Genomic DNA, 18185 nt, shown 5'->3' with positions numbered 1-18185 from the left:
AATAGTCAAATTTGTAGAGACAGAAAGTGTGTGGAACAGAGGTTACCAGGGGGTGTGGGAAGGGAGGATGGGGGGGATTAGTGTTTAACGGGTATGAAGTTTCTGTTTGGGATGATGAAAAATTTCTGGAAATGGATAGTGGTGATGGTTGCATGACCTTGTGAATGTACTTCATGTTGCTGAATTATACACTGAAAAATGGTTACAGTGGTAAATTTTATTATGTATGTTTTACTGCAATTGAAGAAAGTGAAAAAAAAAAAAGTCCCAAGTTTACATACTTTGTACAAGTCTTAATTATGTGTTCTTCACGGTTAAAGCACAGCCCCTGTGTTCTAGTTCCAGGAGGCGTCTTGTAGCTGGTTGGGTGATGGCCACGTGACAGAGCCCAGCCCCTCATTGGAAACTCTGCTTTGCCACTGCATTTGTGTCTTGTAGTCGGGCTCATGCAGATTGGGGTGTGACTGGGATTTGGGGGCACCTCTGCTCACCCAGGTCTCAGGCTGGAATATGGAAGCACTTGGTTTTGCCTTTTGTTCCTGGAATGGTTGATACGATGTATGGCTGATTCTGTTAGCTTCCTGCCTAGAATCCTTTCCCCTTTTCTTCTTTGGCTTAACAGAACCCTGATTTTGCTTGCGGCTGTGGGATGTCCTTCTCTAGGTCATGGCTCATGAGTGATTTAGCCAGTTTTGACATGTTCTCCACTCCCTTGTGCTTTTCTGGGGTAACTTATTCTTGCCTGAAAAAAGGGAGTGATAGAGCTGGCTTTATCTTTTTTTTTTTTTTTAAATTATTTATTTATTTTTGACTGCACTGCAGCATGTGGGATCTTAGTTCCTCGACCAGGGATCGAACCTGTGCCCCCTGCAGTGGAAGTGCAGAGTCCTAACCGCTGCACAACCATGGAATTCCCAAGAACTGACTTGTATCTTAACCTCTTTCTTCTGCTCCAGTTGTGAATGTGAGACCCAGAGTGTTGACAGTCCTCAGAGACAGCTAGGGTAGAGGGTAGAGATTCTGCCCATGACAGAGCCTTTGAACCAGCTGTCTACCTCCAGACTAAGTAATTAAGAAAAATAAGCCTTTCTTTGTTTATAAGGAGCCTAACTCCTTGTAGTTGGGTTTTCTGTTTATTGTTGAGCAGTGTTTTTGTATGTGTGTTTATTTTTGAGGGATGCCATCACCCCTTGAATGTGTGCATGCATTGCTCAGGGCCTGCCATGTTCTCGGCCCCCAGAATGATTGTCAGATGGTTGAAGAACCTGCCCTGGCTCCCTGCATTAGGCTTCTTCTGGTTGCAGGTGACAGCCAAAGGGCACTTACTGACTGAAGTAACCAAGGAAACTAGGGGTTGAGCTGGATCCAGTGGAGTAGCATCCCCTACATCTGTCCCTTGGTCTCTCCCAGTTCCGCTTCTCTGTGGGTTGGCATCTTTCCCAGGTGGGCCACTCTACCTGATAGGGGAAATGGACCCAGGAAGCGCCAGATTTACATGACAGTTATAGCTCCTACTTCTAGAACGGCGGTTGGCAAACTTCCTTAAGGGATCAGATAGTAAGTATTTTAGGCTTTGTGGGCCATAAGTTTCTGTAGCAACGTGCCAGCTCTGCCTTTGTAGCAGGAAAGCAGCCACAGATGACTTGTAAACAAATGGACATGACTGTGTTCCAGTAAAACTTTAGTTACAGGGCTTCCCTGGTGGCACAGTGGTTAAGAATCTGCCTGGCAATGCAGGGGACACGGGTTCTAGCCCTGGTCCGGGAAGGTCCCACGTGCCACGGAGCAACTATAAGCCCGTGCGCCACAACGACTGAGCCTGCGCTCTAGAGCCCGCGAGCCACAACTGCTGAGCCTGCGTGCCACACAGCTGAAGCCCGCGTGCCTAGAGCCCATGCTCCACAACAAGAGAAGCCACCGCCATGAGAAGCCCCCACTCGCTGCAACTAGAGAAAGGCTGTGCAGCAACGAAAACCCAACACAGCCAAAAATAAATTAAAAAAAAAACACAAAAACTTTATTTACAAAAAGAGGGGTGGGGTTGCTGAATTTGGCCCTTGGGCCTTTGTTTGCTGACTTCAGTTCTGGAGGGAGACAAGGCTTCTCTTCTAGCATTTCAGGCAGAAGTTGTGGGGAGGGCCCCGTGGTCCAGGGTTAGGCCAGTGAAGCACTCACTTCAGCCACAGAATTTAAGGGAACACCAAAAGCTCAGCGATCAAGATAAATAACATTTTCATGCAATATTTAAAAAAAATCAAAATTAATACAGAAAAAAATCCATCACACAAAGGTCACGCAAAAGTCGCACAAAATATCAAACAGGACCAGGATGAGGGGGTGCTGAGTGAGGCAAGTTGAGGCGCCTGCCCTGCTGTGGCCAGGTGGTTGACCAGCTTGGGTTACCTGCCCGCCCCTGTGGGAGGGAGAGTTTGGTAGTGCTAAAAGCAACTTCACGGGGAAACAAATGGAACATGGTTCCCCTAGAAAAGAGGGGTGCAGCTGCCAGAAGAAAGGGAAAGGGATGCCGTTTGCCTGCCTTGGTACTAAGCACTTCATATGCATGCTTTATTGTCTCATTTTTTTTCCCTCTTAGCAAACCTCAAAGGCAGGTAGTTCTCCCCATTTTACAGATGAGGAAAATGAAGGACAGACTATGTTGCTGAAGGTCACGCAATGCTTGAAGTAGAATTCGCACCAGGGATTTTGCCCTCAAAGTATGCATTCTTGAATTCTTGGCATCGATGAAAGTTGAGGCCTGTTAGAAGCTTTGCCAAAGGCCCCGTGCTTTCATCATCCTCTGTCAGCAGGTGCCCCTAGGTAGCTCACCTCAGTGCCCCCTTCTTGGCTCTTATTCTTGTCGTCAGATGGCTTTAAGGAGTTGGGGGAACCAGAAGCCCTCACCCACTTTTGGAATCAGCCTCCGGTTTAAAGCAACAAGAGATAAGTGTATATTCCCAAACTAAATTATGGACACTGCAAGTGTTAAGTGGCAGGTGAGCTGTGCTTCAAATAGACCACATTAATTCTGGCAGTGGAAGCGGAGCCCTGCTGGGATAATAATGATCGTCAGCAGCATCACCCAGGCAGGCTTTAGAAGGATTCTGTATCGATAAGCAATTTGAGAAATTGAAAGGTGAAAACACACTTTGAGGTGTTTCATGTGTACTCAGGGTCAGAGGGAGGTGACTGCAGTTTTCAGGAAAGACAATGCAGGTGAGAGTCACTTGATTAGAATCATGATGGATGTACTGGTGGTTGTCTGGTGGGTTACAAAACAAGTTTTTGGCTAGTCAGCCGGCTGGCCCAGAGTGGTACTCTCACCAAGTTCTGAGAGAGGCTTCCAGTAGAAAGAAGGCTGTTTGCACTTGTGCGGTTTGGGCTGATCTAATGGGTTTCGGAAGGGGATTAGTTTGGCTTTTAGGGATTGAGACAGAAGGTATTTTGAGTAAACTGCCCTGCTGCTGGTTTTACCAGTCGTTCCTGAGATGTTTATTCTAAATGATCTCAGAGGTTGACTTGATACACAGATGCATACACACACTCATAAGTACCTACACATTTAGATGCTGTTAACAGGAAAAGGAAAAGAGGAAACAACATGAATGCTCTTGGATAAGAAGATAATTATTTAGCAAACAGTGGTTGGTCATCATGAGCTGGACGTCATGCTCAGTGTTCTACCCCCCTTTTCTCCAGTTATCCCAGTAACCCTAGGTCATTCTGCACTTTGGGGCTTACTTTAAGGGAGAGGAGTCTGAAGCTTAGCATGGTTGAGGGAACCTGCCCAGGGTCCTTCCGCTGAAGACCTCCTCACCTGTTGTCCTGCCAGCTAGACGGGAAGCTTGTTAGGAACGAGTCCTTCTTGTCTACCTGGCGGCCCATAGCCTCGCCCAGCTTGTGGCTACTGGGAAGAATACAGTCTGTGCTACTTGAGCTGAACTGCAATCTTAGAGTGAGCTTATTAACTTGCTGTCCAGTTTATGGAGATGTGTGTATTCACATCTTTCTGGAAGGAAGCTTCAAAGCTCTTGTCACCTTCTCAGAGGGGTCTGAGCCTATTTAGCTCCTGGATTAGAATCCCCGTCTGGCAGCAGAGACTCAGCAGTTTTCCCCTTGGGATATCGAGCAGTTGTGAACATGATCCTTTTCAAGGAGGCAGAGCGCCCCTCACTTTGCAAGGCAGGATGAAGTGGTTTGCAGGGAGACAGCTCTGAGGTCCCTTTCTGCTGTACCACTTATAACCGTGTGTCACTGGGCCAGTTACTTCACTTGTCTGGGCCTTGTCTTTGACATGGAGATGGCCTTGGTGGTTGTGAGGACTGAGGTCGGATGGAAAGTGTTGGGTGCAATGGCTGGCACATAGTTAATGCTCAGTAAGTAGCAGCGGCTATCGCTGTTGTTGCCGTTATTATTGGCAGCATTGAAAAGTGTTGATGAACGGTCCTTAAGTAAAGAAGGTTGGTTACAAAATTAGGTATACACTAGAATCACACCTATGAAAAACATCTATGTGCATGTAGACAAGAAAAGCAGGATGTGAGGCGACACGATGACTATTTTATGGATAAAAACAAACTTCTTAGCTTTCCTTAAAGCCTTAAATCTGCTCAGACCTATGGAAATCTCCCCTAAGGAACTAGAAACAAGGACAGTGAGTTATGTACAGGGATGTTCAAAGCATTATACAGGGAAAATTGGCATTATATTATGTTCCCAACAGTCCTGAAATAAATTGTGTTTAACTGGGGAGCTATCAAAAATCACGTTCTCAGAGATCTTTACATGTTACAGGAAAATGTTCATGATCTAGACAAGAAAAGAAACAAGTCAGGATACAAAGCTACGTGTGTGTGTATTTATATATATACACATGCATACATATACATATACATATAGAACACACATTGTGATGGTGTATTAATTTCTTATGGCTGCTCTAACAAATTACCACAAAGTTTGTGGCTTAAAACAGCACAAACTAATTTTCTTATAGTTATAGAGGGCAGAAATCCAAAGTCAGTTTCACTGGGCTAAAGTCAAGGTGATGGCAGGGCTGGTTCCTTCTGGAGGCTCCAGGGCAGGATCCGTTCCTTGCCTCTTCCGGCTTCTGGTGGCTTCTGGCATTCCTTGGCTGTGGCTGCATCACTCCAGGCTGTGCTTCCCTGGTCATGGCACTGCCTTCTCTTCTGCATCAGCTCTCTTTCCCCCTTACTCTTTTAAAGACACTTGTGATTATGTCAGGCCCCCAGAGACTACCCAGGATAATCTCCCCGTTTCAAGATCCTTACAGGGGTCATTCTGCTGTAAGGACACACCTGCACACCTGTAATGACATGACCTGTCACACCTGCAAAGTCTCTTTTGCCGTAAAAGGTAACATGCACAGGTTCCGGGGACTAGGATATGGTTATCTTTGGGGGTCATAATTCAGCTACCACAGATGTCAATTTTGTATAAAAAAGCAAAGTGCAGGCAAAAAGACTGACTTGAAAATGTTAATGTTGGTTGTCACCTCTGGATGGTGGATGGGGGGTTCATTTTTATTCTCAATATACTCTCAGGTATCTTCCTTTTTGGTGCTAAGAAGTAACTCTTTTACAACTCTCAAACATGCCCATGGACATACATACAATTCTTTTTTTTTTGTCTTAATATTCTTCTCCATTGTGGTAAATCAGCTATACTTCAATAAAAAAAACAAAACCAGAAACTGCCCAAGCGTGTTCCTCTTCAAACGATGCGTGTCCCACAGCACGGTCCCACTGTCTCCACAGAGCCCGTGTTCTGGCTCTATGTGAAGGAGGTCCTCAGCAAGCATGAGCTGCAGCGCTTCTACGCCTTGCGCCACATCGCCTCGGACGTGGGCCGCGGCCGCGCCTGGCTACGCTGCGCCCTCAACGAACACTCCCTGGAGCGCTACCTACACATGCTCCTGGCCGACCACAGCAGGCTCAGGTACCCCAGAGGGGCTCGGGGAGGGGGTGCGCCGAGGGGTGACCATCGTAGTATCTGCCCGCTTGCATCTGGGGCAGCCGGGTTCCCCTCTTCCAGCCCCAGCTTGTCCAGCTGTACTGTGGGGACAGTCGACCAGAGACTAAATGAGGATGCCTGTAAAGGGCTCCCTCCGCATGACAGCTGCATGCAGCAGGCACTCAATAGATGCTTGTTATTATTAAGGCCTTGGGTGTGGAGAGAGCTGTTGTCTTAGGACACAGACTGCGCCCCACTTGCTGGAATTTTAATCTGGGTTTCTTTCGGATTCAGAATTTCTTTCTCTTTAGATGTTGGGTGTTCAGTGCCCAGTTTCATGTTGTGTCTAACCTTTCGTGCTGCGTACTGTACAGCTCCTTTTGGTTTTTTTGAGGTTAATCAACCCCAAACTGATGGAAAGAAATAGGGAAGTTTTAAGTTGGGGAGAGAAGTCATTTGTTATTATAAAACAACATCTTGTTTTATTTTGTTTTCTTTTTTTCTTGATCATAAAGTTCACTCTGTCAGTTAGTATAGGCCAGGTTATGCTGCCATAACAAGCATCGTATAAAACTCATTGGCCTGAGACAGCCGAGTTCATTTCTTCCCCCTGCTGCATGTCTGTCATGGGTGGGAGGTCTCACCTCAGTGACCCAGGCTGACAGAGGCTCCATCTCTACATATGCTTTCTTGATTGCCAAGGCAGGACAAGGGGCTGTGGCTGAGCAAAGCTCTGGCTCTTAAAGCCTCTGACCGCCGTGATGCTCACTCCCACTCATATTTCATTGGCCAGCAAGTTACACGGCCACAGGCAAGCTCAGCAGGGTGGGTGAGGTATGGTTATCCCACAGCCATGGGGAGACGGCACTGAATGTGCATCAGCGTTAGCACAGTCAGCCATATTCCCTTCAGAAACATTTGACAATGCTGTAGAACGCTCTGGGACAAAACTTAAATCACTCATAAATTACACAGACATAACTCTGCTAACATGTTGGTATTTTTTCTGTCATTTTGCTTGTATGCTGGTGTTTGTGACCTTTTTCTCCTCTCCCTGTCTTCCTCTCCCTGTCCCTTTCTCTCTCTCTCTCTCACTGTTATTTTCCCTCTGAGAAGGGTGGACTAGACATGTTGTTTTGTGTCACCTGATGATGCAAAGGGACAGTGGTCAATTCTGCCCTGGTCCCTTGAATAACTTCCACATCAGCCCAGATCCTCAACATTGAAATGTCAGTTAATTCATTAAGCTGGCATTTCCTTAGTGCCGTGATGCATTTCTGTGATTTCATATCTTGCTGTGCATTCCCTGGCTCAAGTCTCCTCTTCTGTTTCTTCTGTTGCTTGTGGTCACCTCTCTACCAGTAGTTTGTTAGGTGTTCTGGGATTGTGCCCTAAGGCTGTTAAAGATACCCTTGAAGTTCTCCTATTGATGTTGCTTGTGGTACCTTGTCCGGTTGTGTGTTCAGACCCTGTGGATATGAAATGGTAGGGATGGGGGCCAGAACGACTGGCATCAGCTGTACCTGTGTGCTGCTTAGGGTCTGAGTTGGGAGGCTGCGAATGTCTGTGTGTACATCTGAGCATTAACCAGCTTTCATTAAGGAAAACATACTCATGTTTCTTATCATAGTTTGTGTGTGTGTGTGTGTGTGTGAAGCTCTTTCCAGCAGATCATTTACAAGTGCAGTCTGCCCTGTCTATCCCCAGGTTCTGCATCTGTGGTCTCAGCCAACCGTAGATTGAGTACCGTGTTTAAGATCTGTGGTTGGTGGAATTCGTGGATGCAGAATCTGCAGATTTGGAGAGCCAATTGTACTACACTATTTTATATAAGCATCTGCAAAGTTTGGTATCCGAAGTGGGTCCTGGAACCAATCCCCCATGGATACCAAGGGACAGCTGTAGTTCAGAGTTGTGCTCTCATTGTCAAGGTTGAATGTAATAGTGAGCAGTTGAAATGAATCAGCTGTTAAGAATCAAAGTTGAACTTACCTGAATCACTAGCCACTCTAACTTGATGTGGGAAAACCAAATTCATTTACATGCATGAAAACTGGCTCCAATTTGTAAAGAATCACAAATTCAGGAATCAGAGGTCTAGTTGCAGAGCCACCTTGAACGTGTAGTCTGTGCTTCCATTGACATTTTTGCCAGGTTGAGTATGTTGAAAATGATGTGTTTCTTTTCTCTTTCTGTTAGTTGTATTCAGTCGCTTCAGCAGTTATGCATCCAGTCTCTTGCTGAACTCCAGGTCACCCGTCACTGACTGTGCTTCAGTGAAATTGGGTTTTGACTCCGTTAGTTTAGGGTTCTCTGACCTGGCGGGGAAGTCTGAGGGGTGAGGGTATTTGCTTGTTATTGCTTAACGGGGGATCAGATAAAGAGCTGGGGAATGAGGCTGGGAGACCTGCTTTGGAGCCCTGGCTGTACCATTTATTGCTGAATGACCTTGAACAATGGACTGACCTGTAGGCCTTTCTGTCCCCCTCCTCCCCCACTGCTGTTTAGATCTGTGGGCCTTTTTAGCTTCCTAGCCCTTTCCAGGGGTAACTTGGGCTTTTGGGCTGCAGCCCAAGCTGGTGTTATATACAAATGCCCTGGTTGATGGAGCCATGGAACTATAATTTCTTACTGAAATTGTCTCTTCTTGTATTAACCCAATCAGGGAGGCCCTGTGGGCCAGCTTGGATTTCCTGTCTGTCTTTTAGAGACATAGCTTGAGTGGAAGTCACCCCTCTGTTTGTCCCCTTCTCCTTTCTGCTTCAGAAATACCACATGTACATCTCATGCCTATGTCAGTACTTTCAAGCTCAGGGGACTCTAAAGATCTCAGGGGACCAGTGAGGAAGTTGTAGGATATATGCGCTCAATCCTTTGTTTATAACCAGAAGCCTCAGCCCAGCAGAGACCTCGTATATCCACTCTGGGATAACCAGGCATGGATTTTCCAGGGAACCATATGTGGGAAATGTTTGGCTGACAGATGCTGAGAACCACTGTTCAGAGTTTTTTCCCTCTGTTTTCCAATTTGCAGCACTTTTTATGAAGACTGGGCTTTTGTGATGGATGAAGAAAGGTCTAGCATGCTTCCTACCATGGCAGCTGGTAAGCCTGGCCAGGGCCAAGGGCGGGGGCTCCTGTGAAGTTTGGTGAGTGGAAGAGGCTGCCTGGGAGTGAATTTATAACTCCAGGGGATGCTCTGGTTTTCCCTGTCCTCACCGAATTAATAATGAGTCACTTGCCACTGTCCTTCCTTTAGTGGTGATGAGCAATTGAGTCCATTTATCTAGAATTTGATACCCTGGCTGGGAAAGCATGGGGTTGAGGGTTTTCGGCCATGGCTTTGCAAGTGTAATATAAAGATCCAGGGAACTGGGGGAGAAGACCTGCCTTTGAAGCCTGGCTCTGCCCCTGTCTGGCAGGTGGCCTGGGGCAGATCCTGTGAGCTTTCTTACCTTTACTTTTCTCTTCTGTGACGTGGGAATCCTGATAGCATGGCAGTCACCTGTATAGGGCTGTGAGAGAATGAGATGTGAGAAAGAGTCAAGTACATGATTTGTTACCATGAAAGCCCTGCATTGATGCTAGTTGATGAATTGTTAAATTGTTTAACATTTGACTGTCACTCAAAGGGTAAAGTGGGTAACTTGCTTCTTTCTTCCACATCCTTTGTTGCCTCCTTTTTCTCTCTTCCCTCAGTTTACACTGAGTCCCACCTACTGAGAGTTATGTTAGGCTTGTCCATTGATGAGGAAAAGTCAGGTGACCATGATGTCCTGTGTGGGCCATAGGAGACCAGGGCAAGTTTTTGCCTAAAGTGATAATGGTAATGATATTGGTACACATTGTTTGATTGCTTACTGAGCTGTTTTCGATGGGTGATGGTCTTTAATACTCTGTAAGGGATGCTGCTGTCCCCCTATTATAGATAAGGAAACTGAAGCTCAGAGGTCATGAATAGCTTGACCCAAGGTCTCAGAGCATGTACGTGGCAGTGCTGGGATTCAACCCAGGCAGTCCGACCTCAGAACTTACTCCTTAACCTCCCCCCCAGTTGACTTCTTATTTTCATTTGTCTTCCTGACGGATAGGGAGAGAATTTGGAAAGACTCAACTCCAGTGATAGCGGGTATCTCCTGACCCCAGTTTTGTGGGTGGTTTTTATCACCATTTGAGACGAGTGTGTACCCTCTTGTGTACTATAACGTCTGCAGCTTGTTTATTGTGTTGGAGTGTGACTGTTGAACAGCAGACACACCAGGCTTTTCCCTTTTTGGGGGCAGGTCTGAACTCCATACTCTTCGCAATTAACATCGACAACAAGGATTTAAACGGGCAGAGTAAGTTTGCTCCCACCGTCTCGGACCTCTTGAAGGAATCCACGCAGAATGTGACCTCCTTGCTGAAGGAATCCACGCAAGGAGTGAGCAGCCTTTTCAGAGAGATCACGGCATCCTCGGCCGTCTCCATCCTCATCAGGCCTGAGCAGGAGACCGACCACCTGCCTGTCATGTCCAAGCACATCAGTGCCGGTGAGCGAGAACGAGGGGAGGACAGAGGGTTGGGTGAGGATGACAGATTGTGTCATCTGAAAGCGCCAAGGGGAGTGAAATCTCATGCACTCATATTTTCAGTTGATGTCTGTGTTTATCTTTTTAATTTTTTTTTGGCTGCACTGTGTGGCATGCAGGGTCTTAGTTCCCTAACCAGGGATTGAACCTGTGCCCCCTGCAGTGAAAGCATGGAGTCCTAACCACTGGACTGCCAGGGAAGTCCCCATGTGTTTATCTTTCTTACCCTTATTCACTTGGAAAGGGATCTGAGAGCCTTCCTGAGATGTGAAGATGATAGGGTAACCAAGCCAACAGCTCAGTCAGAGCAAACTGAAAGGGAGGGTGTGATGGTCACGTGAAGCCAGGGGAAGTTGATCTTCATTCCTTTATTCCTTTATCCATTCATTTCTTTAATTATCCTTCTGATGAGTGGGGTGAAAGCCCAGCTCAGGGTGCTATGGAGAATGTATACCGTTGCGGGGATGACATTTAAGTGGAGGCCGGGGGAAGGGAGGAGTTGGTCAGCTTTGACTCTAGGCTGTGAGGAGGCAAAGGAAAGTTGATTCAGTTCTGATTAATTTTGTGAGAAGTTTACAATACCCCTTGAACTTTCTGGGACATCCAGAATATTGCAACAGCAAAATTGGAAATTTTGGGTATGAGAGCTTAATCCTGGTATTCTCAAATCCCTTAAACGAAGCTGTAATCATGGTCATCCCTTTGGAATTATTAATGATGGTGAAGACTTAGAATTCCATGGAGTCTTTGGTGCACACTGGCTTTATCTGTCTTGCCCTCTCTTTCTCGAGCAGAGACCCCACGCAAATGACATAGAAACAGGACTGTTGATAACTTTGTGTACCAGAGATGCTGGAATTTGCATACCCAAAGGAGTATCTTGGGACTTCCCTGGCAGTCCAGTAGTTAAGACTCCGTGCTTCCATTGCAGGGGGTGCGGGTTTGATCCCTGGTCGGGGAACTAGGTTCCAGCATGCCATGCAGCATGGACAAAACGAACAAACAAACAAACAAAAACTGGCCAAAGGAGTATCTTTTCTGTCCATTTTGGGAACCTGCTTTTGACACTGTCTCAGAGTTGGGACACACTGGTGAAGTATCACCATGTCACACCTTGGTTTAGATGGATTTGACTTTTTGGAATCGGCTCCAAAGTGCCTCACACCCAAGGTTGATGATTAAGATGGGTGAGCAAACTGGCTCATCTAAGTGCTGGTCACCAAGGCAGTCTTGACTTCTGTTTCAGTTAGCCTTTGCTGTGTAACAAATGCTCCAAAATGTAGTGGCTTAAAACAAACAACCACAACTTATTTTTTTTTTTATGATTCTGTGGGTTGGCAGGATGGTTCTTCTGGTGGTTTCACCTGGGCTTCCTCATGGGGGTTCATTCAGCTGGTGACTGAGCTGGAAGATTCAAGATGGCCCCACTCATGCACCTGGAGTTGGTGCTGACTCTTGGCTGGGGCATCTCAGTTTCCCCCCACATGGTCTCCCATCCTCCAGTAAGCTAGACCGGCTTCTTCCATGGTCATTTCAGGGCAGCATTCCATGAGGGTAATGCCTAGGCTCTAGAACTCACACACTGTTATTTCTGCCACACTCTGTTCTTAAAAGCAGAGCACTAAGTCAGCCTGAATTCCAGAGGGTGGAGAAATAGATAGCACCCTTGATGGGGGACAGCAAAGCCCCACTGTAAAGGGGCATCGTGCTGGGCTGGGAGGAATTGTGGCTGTTAAACAGTCGACTACAATCCCTAAACTGATTTTCTTGGTCTCATCTCCCAGCCATGAGAGTATCTTCCAAAGATACTTCCATTTGATACAATACAATTCATTTCAATAATGATTCACCCTTTTAATCAAAATGCTTGGAAGGATTGCTTAGAAGGAATGATTGTAATATATACTCTAGGGCGTATATGTTCACATCAGAGGTAGAGGCTCACATCCATTTTGCTTGATCTCCCGTAGACAAATTTTTTTTCCAAGGGTTAAAAGAAATCTGAGTTTATCTCAGATTTAGTTTTTAGTAGAATAGTAGAGATTTTCCACAGTCTAGAGGCAGGATGGCTCCATCATCGCTTTATCTTGCCTGCTTTTTCTTATCTCATATCTTTTGCCAGATGCCAAATGTAAAAGAGAGAGGAAGAAGAAAAAGAAGGTGACTAACATCATCTCATTTGATGACGAGGAAGACGAGCAGAGCTCTGGGGATGTTTTTAAGAAGATCCCTGGGGCGGGGGAAAGCTCCGAGGAGAACTCCGACCGCTCCTCGGTCAATATCATGACGGCCTTTGAAAGCCCCTTTGGGCCAAATTCCAACGGAAGTCAGAGCAGCAACTCATGGAAAATCGATTCTCTGTCTTTGAATGGGGAATTTGGGTACCAGAAGCTCGATGTGAAAAGCATCGATGATGAAGATGTGGATGAGAATGAGGACGACGTGTACGGGAGCACACCTGGAAAGAAGTGCCCGGGCCACTCAGAGTCGCCGGAGAAGTAAGTTCTGCTTGAGCTTTTGAGGAAGGGTGGCTGGCTTTTTCTATAGTATTGGGTGAAATTAGACTGCAAGTTTTCTGTTTGTTTGGGGCATCATTCATTTTTCAGATCTTGATTTCAGAAGAAGGAGCATGAGCTTGCTCCACTCCTGAGAACTAAGGAGAAGGGAGCATATATACTATTTGAAGGTACTTACTGCAAAGTTGGTGTCAAGATGTAGGCCTTGAAATTCTTGCTTTATGTCTGTGTCTTTCATTTTTGTTGCTTGGATTTTGCTTGCATCTCTTACTTGCCACTAGCCCAGGAAGCTCAGGAGAGAGGCAGGGTATTCTAGAGAATAGTCTCCAGCTGGTAACTTCTGTGTTTATTTGCAGGGGTGTGAACGGCAGTAACTAGCCTGCACTCGCCACCTTAACACTGGAGCTGCGGTGCATTTATACCTGCAGGAGGGGCTTGGTGCAAGTGAAGGTGTAAAACAGAAAAGCATAGTTAGGAGCTTGGATCTTAGAATCAAGACAACCTGGGTTCTCATTTACTAGCTGCATGGCTTAGGTTAGGCTAGGTTGGATGAGTTTCTTCACCTCCCAGAGCTTCAGGTCTCATGTGAGACCTAGAGAAAAACAGCATCTGCTTTGTAGATTTGTTGTCCAGTTAATGGGGCCCTGCGTGTTGGGCCTTGGGCACGGGTGCTGGCACTTCAAGAAAGAATGCAGGCAGCTGTGGCTGCTGTTATACTGTAACTCGTAATAATTCCTGTGCTTGGTCTTACTCTTAATGCCGAATAAGCTAGTGACCTCTTCACCTGGGTTCTGTGGTGTGCAGTGCAACCCTAGTCACGGCTGGCTTCAAAACCAGCCCGTGAAAGTGTAAAATGAAGACCCCGAGGCCTGCTGGTGCAGTGGAGGGGGGCACAGTGTGCCTCTAGCCCGAAGCTTTGCATGTCCATGTGTTGAACTGGAGTTTCTTTTCTTTCTCATGAGACTTTCCCTGTTTTTGTCTTTGATTTTTACTCTCATCCTCATTCACATGCATATCCATGTTAGTAGCATTACCTTGTCGATCATCTGGGACAGGCCAGATGAGGCAAACTGCAGATTCACTGTATCCTAATACTTAGAGCTGCCCTGGGGGGTTTGTGGGTGTCAACCCCACCTGATGGATGAAAGACCAGTTTCTTTAGTTAAGATTTGTCAAACCAGTGGGAAGAACTGGAATTAAGGTTAGGTTGTGCTGTGTTCCAAAGCTTATAGTACTGTCAGGTATTTTCCATGTTTCTACATAGCCATGAATCTCGATTGGTTGGTATTCGGTCAGATCAATGTCATGATTTGCTAACGGTTCCCCTGTTGTTGAGTAGGTTGTTGGCATTGTTTTTGTTTTCTGTTATCAGCCATTCTGAAATGAACATTTTCATGCACAAGGCTTTTTTCTCCTACTAAAGTATGTTAGGGTAGCTTCCCTCCAGCATTGTTCTTGCTTACTGTGTATGAATGATTTTGTACCTGCATCCAGTCTTGTGACCAGCTATATTAGGGTTCTCCAGAAAAACAGAACCAATAGTGTGTGTGTGTGTGTGTGTGTGTGTGTGTGTGTGTGTGTGTGTGTGTATGTTTCTCGTATGTATGTATGTATGTATTTATCTAGAGAGACTTATCTTAAGGAATTGGCTCATGTGATTGTGGAACTTGACAAGTCCAAAATCTGCAAGGTAGGCTGGCAGGCTGGAGACCCAGGGAAGAATTGCAATTTGAGTCTGAAGACAGTGTGCTGGCAGAATTTCTTCTTCCTTGGGAGAACCTCAGTCTTTTTCTGTTAAGGCCTTCAACTGATTGGATGAGGCCCACCCAAATTATGGAGGGTGATCTGCTTTATTCGAAGTCTCCTGTCTTAAATTTTAATCTCATCAAGACAAATACCTGCACAGAAACATCAAGAATAATGTTTGATCAAATATCTGGGTACCACGGCCTAGCCAAGTTGACACATAAAGTTAACCATCACACTTGCCTACAGTTCTTCCTCTGGGCCTTTTAGGAAATGCCATTTGCATTCTCTGTCTCTGTAGGTGAGTGCACCTCTGAGTTGATTCACTCCACGAATCAGTTTTTTGGCCTCAAATACAGTCATTTCTCTTCCTACTGGACTGGTGACATTGAGGGGAGGCTGGAGCTGGGAGGCCAGCTTGCGAGCCAGGATAGCTGCCAGCATTGTGATGTGTGAAACACAAAACAGTGCAGGGTGACCTTTACAGGGCCTGGGCCCTTTGAGGCCATTGGGCCCCCTATGGATTATGGACAGCCACTCCCTGGCATAAAGAAGGGATCTTGAGTGAGCATTCTGCAGAGCCTCTTGGGGAAAGAGAGAGAAATGATGAGATGGCCTACTGAGTAATACTTTCATTTTGCTTCTAAGCTAATATTCACGTGAAAGGTCTAGGATCCTGGAGGGGCCAGAACTTTAAAAGTTTAATAGCACAGCCAGGTTTGTGGGAGGAAAGGGGCCAGGCTGGGAGAAGCACATGGTGGGTTGCAGTGGCCTTTGGCAAAGTCGAATGCTCTGATGGTCCTTTAGATGCTCTGTTGGCCAAAAATTGGGTTTACACCTCTACTTGCTGGCAGTTAAACCACTTCTTTGATGACTGAGGAAAAATGTCCGATGACTGAGGAAAAATCTTGTCCCTCCTACCTCAGTATTTTATTTTATTTTATTTTATTTTATTTTATTAACATTGCTTTACAATGGTGTGTTAGTTTCTGCTTTATAACAAAGTGAATCAGCTATGCATATACATATATCCCCATATCTCCTCCCTCTTGCGTCTCCCTCCCACCCTCCCTACCCACCCCTCTAGGTGATCACAAAGCACCAAGTTGATCTCCCTGTGCTATGCGGCTGCTTCCCACTAGCTATTTTACATTTGGTAGTGTATATATGTCCATGCCACTCTCTCACTTCGTCCCAGGTTACCCTTCCCCCTCCCCGTGTCCTCAAGTCCATTCTCTACGTCTGTGTCTTTATTTCTGTCCAGCCCCTAGGTTCTTCAGAACCATTTTTTTTGACTCCATATATATGTATTAGCATACAGTATTTATTTTTCCCTTTCTGACTTACTTCACTCTGTATGACAGACTCTAGGTCCATCCACTTCACTATAAATAACTCAATTTCGTTTCTTTTTATGGCTGAGTAATATTCCATTGTATATATGTGCCACATCTTCTTTATCCATTCATCTGTCAGTGGACACTTAGGTTGCTTCCATGTCCTGGCTGTTGTAAATAGAGCTGCAGTGAACATTGTGGTACATGACTCTTTGAATTATGGTTTTCTCAGGGTATATGCCCAGTAGTGGGATTGCTGGGTCATATGGTAGTTCTGTTTTTAGTTTTTTAACTACCTCAGTATTTATAAGTGTTGGCTTTGCTTTTGTTTTTTTTCTTAAAGTATTTATTTATTTATTTATTGGTCACACCAGGTGGCATGCAAGATCTTAGTTCCCCAACCAGGGATCGAACCCGTGCCCCCTGCAGTGGAAGCACAGAGTCTTAACCACTGGACCGCCAGGGAAGTCCCTGTTTTTTCTTAAAAGAGGATATAATATCTTTATTATAGAAAGGGGTTTTCCTGTCAGTTTATGTGTGCTCCATGACACCAACAGGGAAGTGGGGTGAAAATATAGTTCAACAAGAATTACAAACATGAAAAACGTTGCACTTCACCAGCAATTAAGCAAACGCAAAGTGAAACCAAACACTGTGTTTTGCCCATCGTCTTCGTCAAGATTTAAAAAGAGAACTGGGTGAAAGGCAGCTTTGGGTTAGCGCCCTGCCTGGAAGGCTTGCTCTCAATGTGTCCTCAATGCTTGGAATCTTCCAGACACATAGTAGACGTTAACTGTGGAATAATGATGAGGTATGGCTGGTGCTAGGGTCATCCTGATAGAGCGCTGGTCATGTCCACAGCCCTCGGGGAAAACAGTTTGACACAATGTCAGGAGCCTTAAAAATGTTTATCCCCCTTGATTTAGTAATTCCACTGCTGGGAAGTTACCCTGAGGACCAGCCTCAGGAAAAAGCTTGCTGCATCTAGATACCAACATGCTAATTTAGAAAAGCTGAGCAATGAACCTGACGAAAATGTGCAACCACAGAGGAACAGTTAACCGTGGAATATTTTGTAGTCTAAATCTTAAAATCTTAATGTTCCGGATCTTAAACATCTTAAATGACATCTAAGAGTATCTAAGTAGTATGAAGATGAAATTATGAATTAATATTGAATGAAAAAAGCAAAATATAAAAACCTACATCTAGCTTCATTACAACCTCGTAAAGGAAAGCACGTGAGGAAAGAAAGAAAAAAAAGACACTATGGAAATCGTGTCTACCTCAGTTGTTTTGGGTAATGGGGCTTTGGGTGTATTTTTCCCCCTCCTCTTTATGGCGTTTTGTAGGTTTTAAAATAAGTGTCTTACTTTTCTAATGAAAAGCAACACTGGTTCTGTTTCTAAGCCCGACTCTGACGCCGTATTCTGAAGGTCTCTGCTTTAGGAATCACTTCAGTGTAACTCCTTTTCTAGGTGGAGGCCTTTGTCCACTTTTACTCGGGTCCGAACCTTAGTTGGTGGGACCTGACTTCACTTTGTGCTCTGCATGTGTTGCTGGAGAGTGGCAAGATGTCCCCTTAGAAACAACAGAAAATCCCACCTGCCTGGAGCTGGTGCAGGGGCCAGGAAAGGCCTGTGGTTTTGCTGCCGCGTCCCGAGGGGCGCCCCTGGCCACCTCTGGGTGTCCGGGAGTCCCCTTGGTTGCCAGCTGCTGGATCAGAGCCCTGGGTGGGCGGTTCTTTACAGATTTTAGAGGCAGAGCCAAGTTCACCCCAGAACCTGGCTCTGAGGCTGGGCACACAGGTGGGGGGCGCTCCCTCTTCTGTGCCGCGTCCTGTGCGTTACCTGCAGGACTAAATGACACAGGTAGCAAAAGTCTGTTAGGGTTATTACCTGATGCGTGTCCTGCTCCGTGTCAAACGTGTGACCAAAAGCTCGAGAGTGCTCAAAGGAGAATGTCTACAGACAGGCCTTAAAAGAGGAGTTGACAGGGCTTCCTTGGTGGCGCAGTGGTTGAGAGTCCGCCTGCCGATGCAGGGG

General features: G+C 45.9%; 1 protein-coding gene across 1 annotated transcript in view; it reads left to right on the top strand.

Annotated features, from left to right (window-relative positions):
• Window positions 1-18185, top strand: part of SNX29 (sorting nexin 29) — a 569236-nt gene that overhangs the window by 57575 nt on the left and 493476 nt on the right. Inside the window, exons 5-8 of the mRNA XM_007462815.1 lie at window positions 5775-5955; window positions 9005-9075; window positions 10254-10502; window positions 12664-13039. Of these exons, the coding sequence (XP_007462877.1) occupies window positions 5775-5955; window positions 9005-9075; window positions 10254-10502; window positions 12664-13039 (877 nt within the window). The remainder of the gene's footprint in view (window positions 1-5774; window positions 5956-9004; window positions 9076-10253; window positions 10503-12663; window positions 13040-18185) is intronic.

This window comes from Lipotes vexillifer, unplaced genomic scaffold (assembly GCF_000442215.2).
Source record: "Lipotes vexillifer unplaced genomic scaffold, Lipotes_vexillifer_v1.1 scaffold306, whole genome shotgun sequence".
NCBI classification, from domain to species: Eukaryota; Metazoa; Chordata; class Mammalia; order Artiodactyla; family Lipotidae; genus Lipotes; species Lipotes vexillifer.
This window is presented reverse-complemented; position numbering and strand designations above follow the sequence as displayed.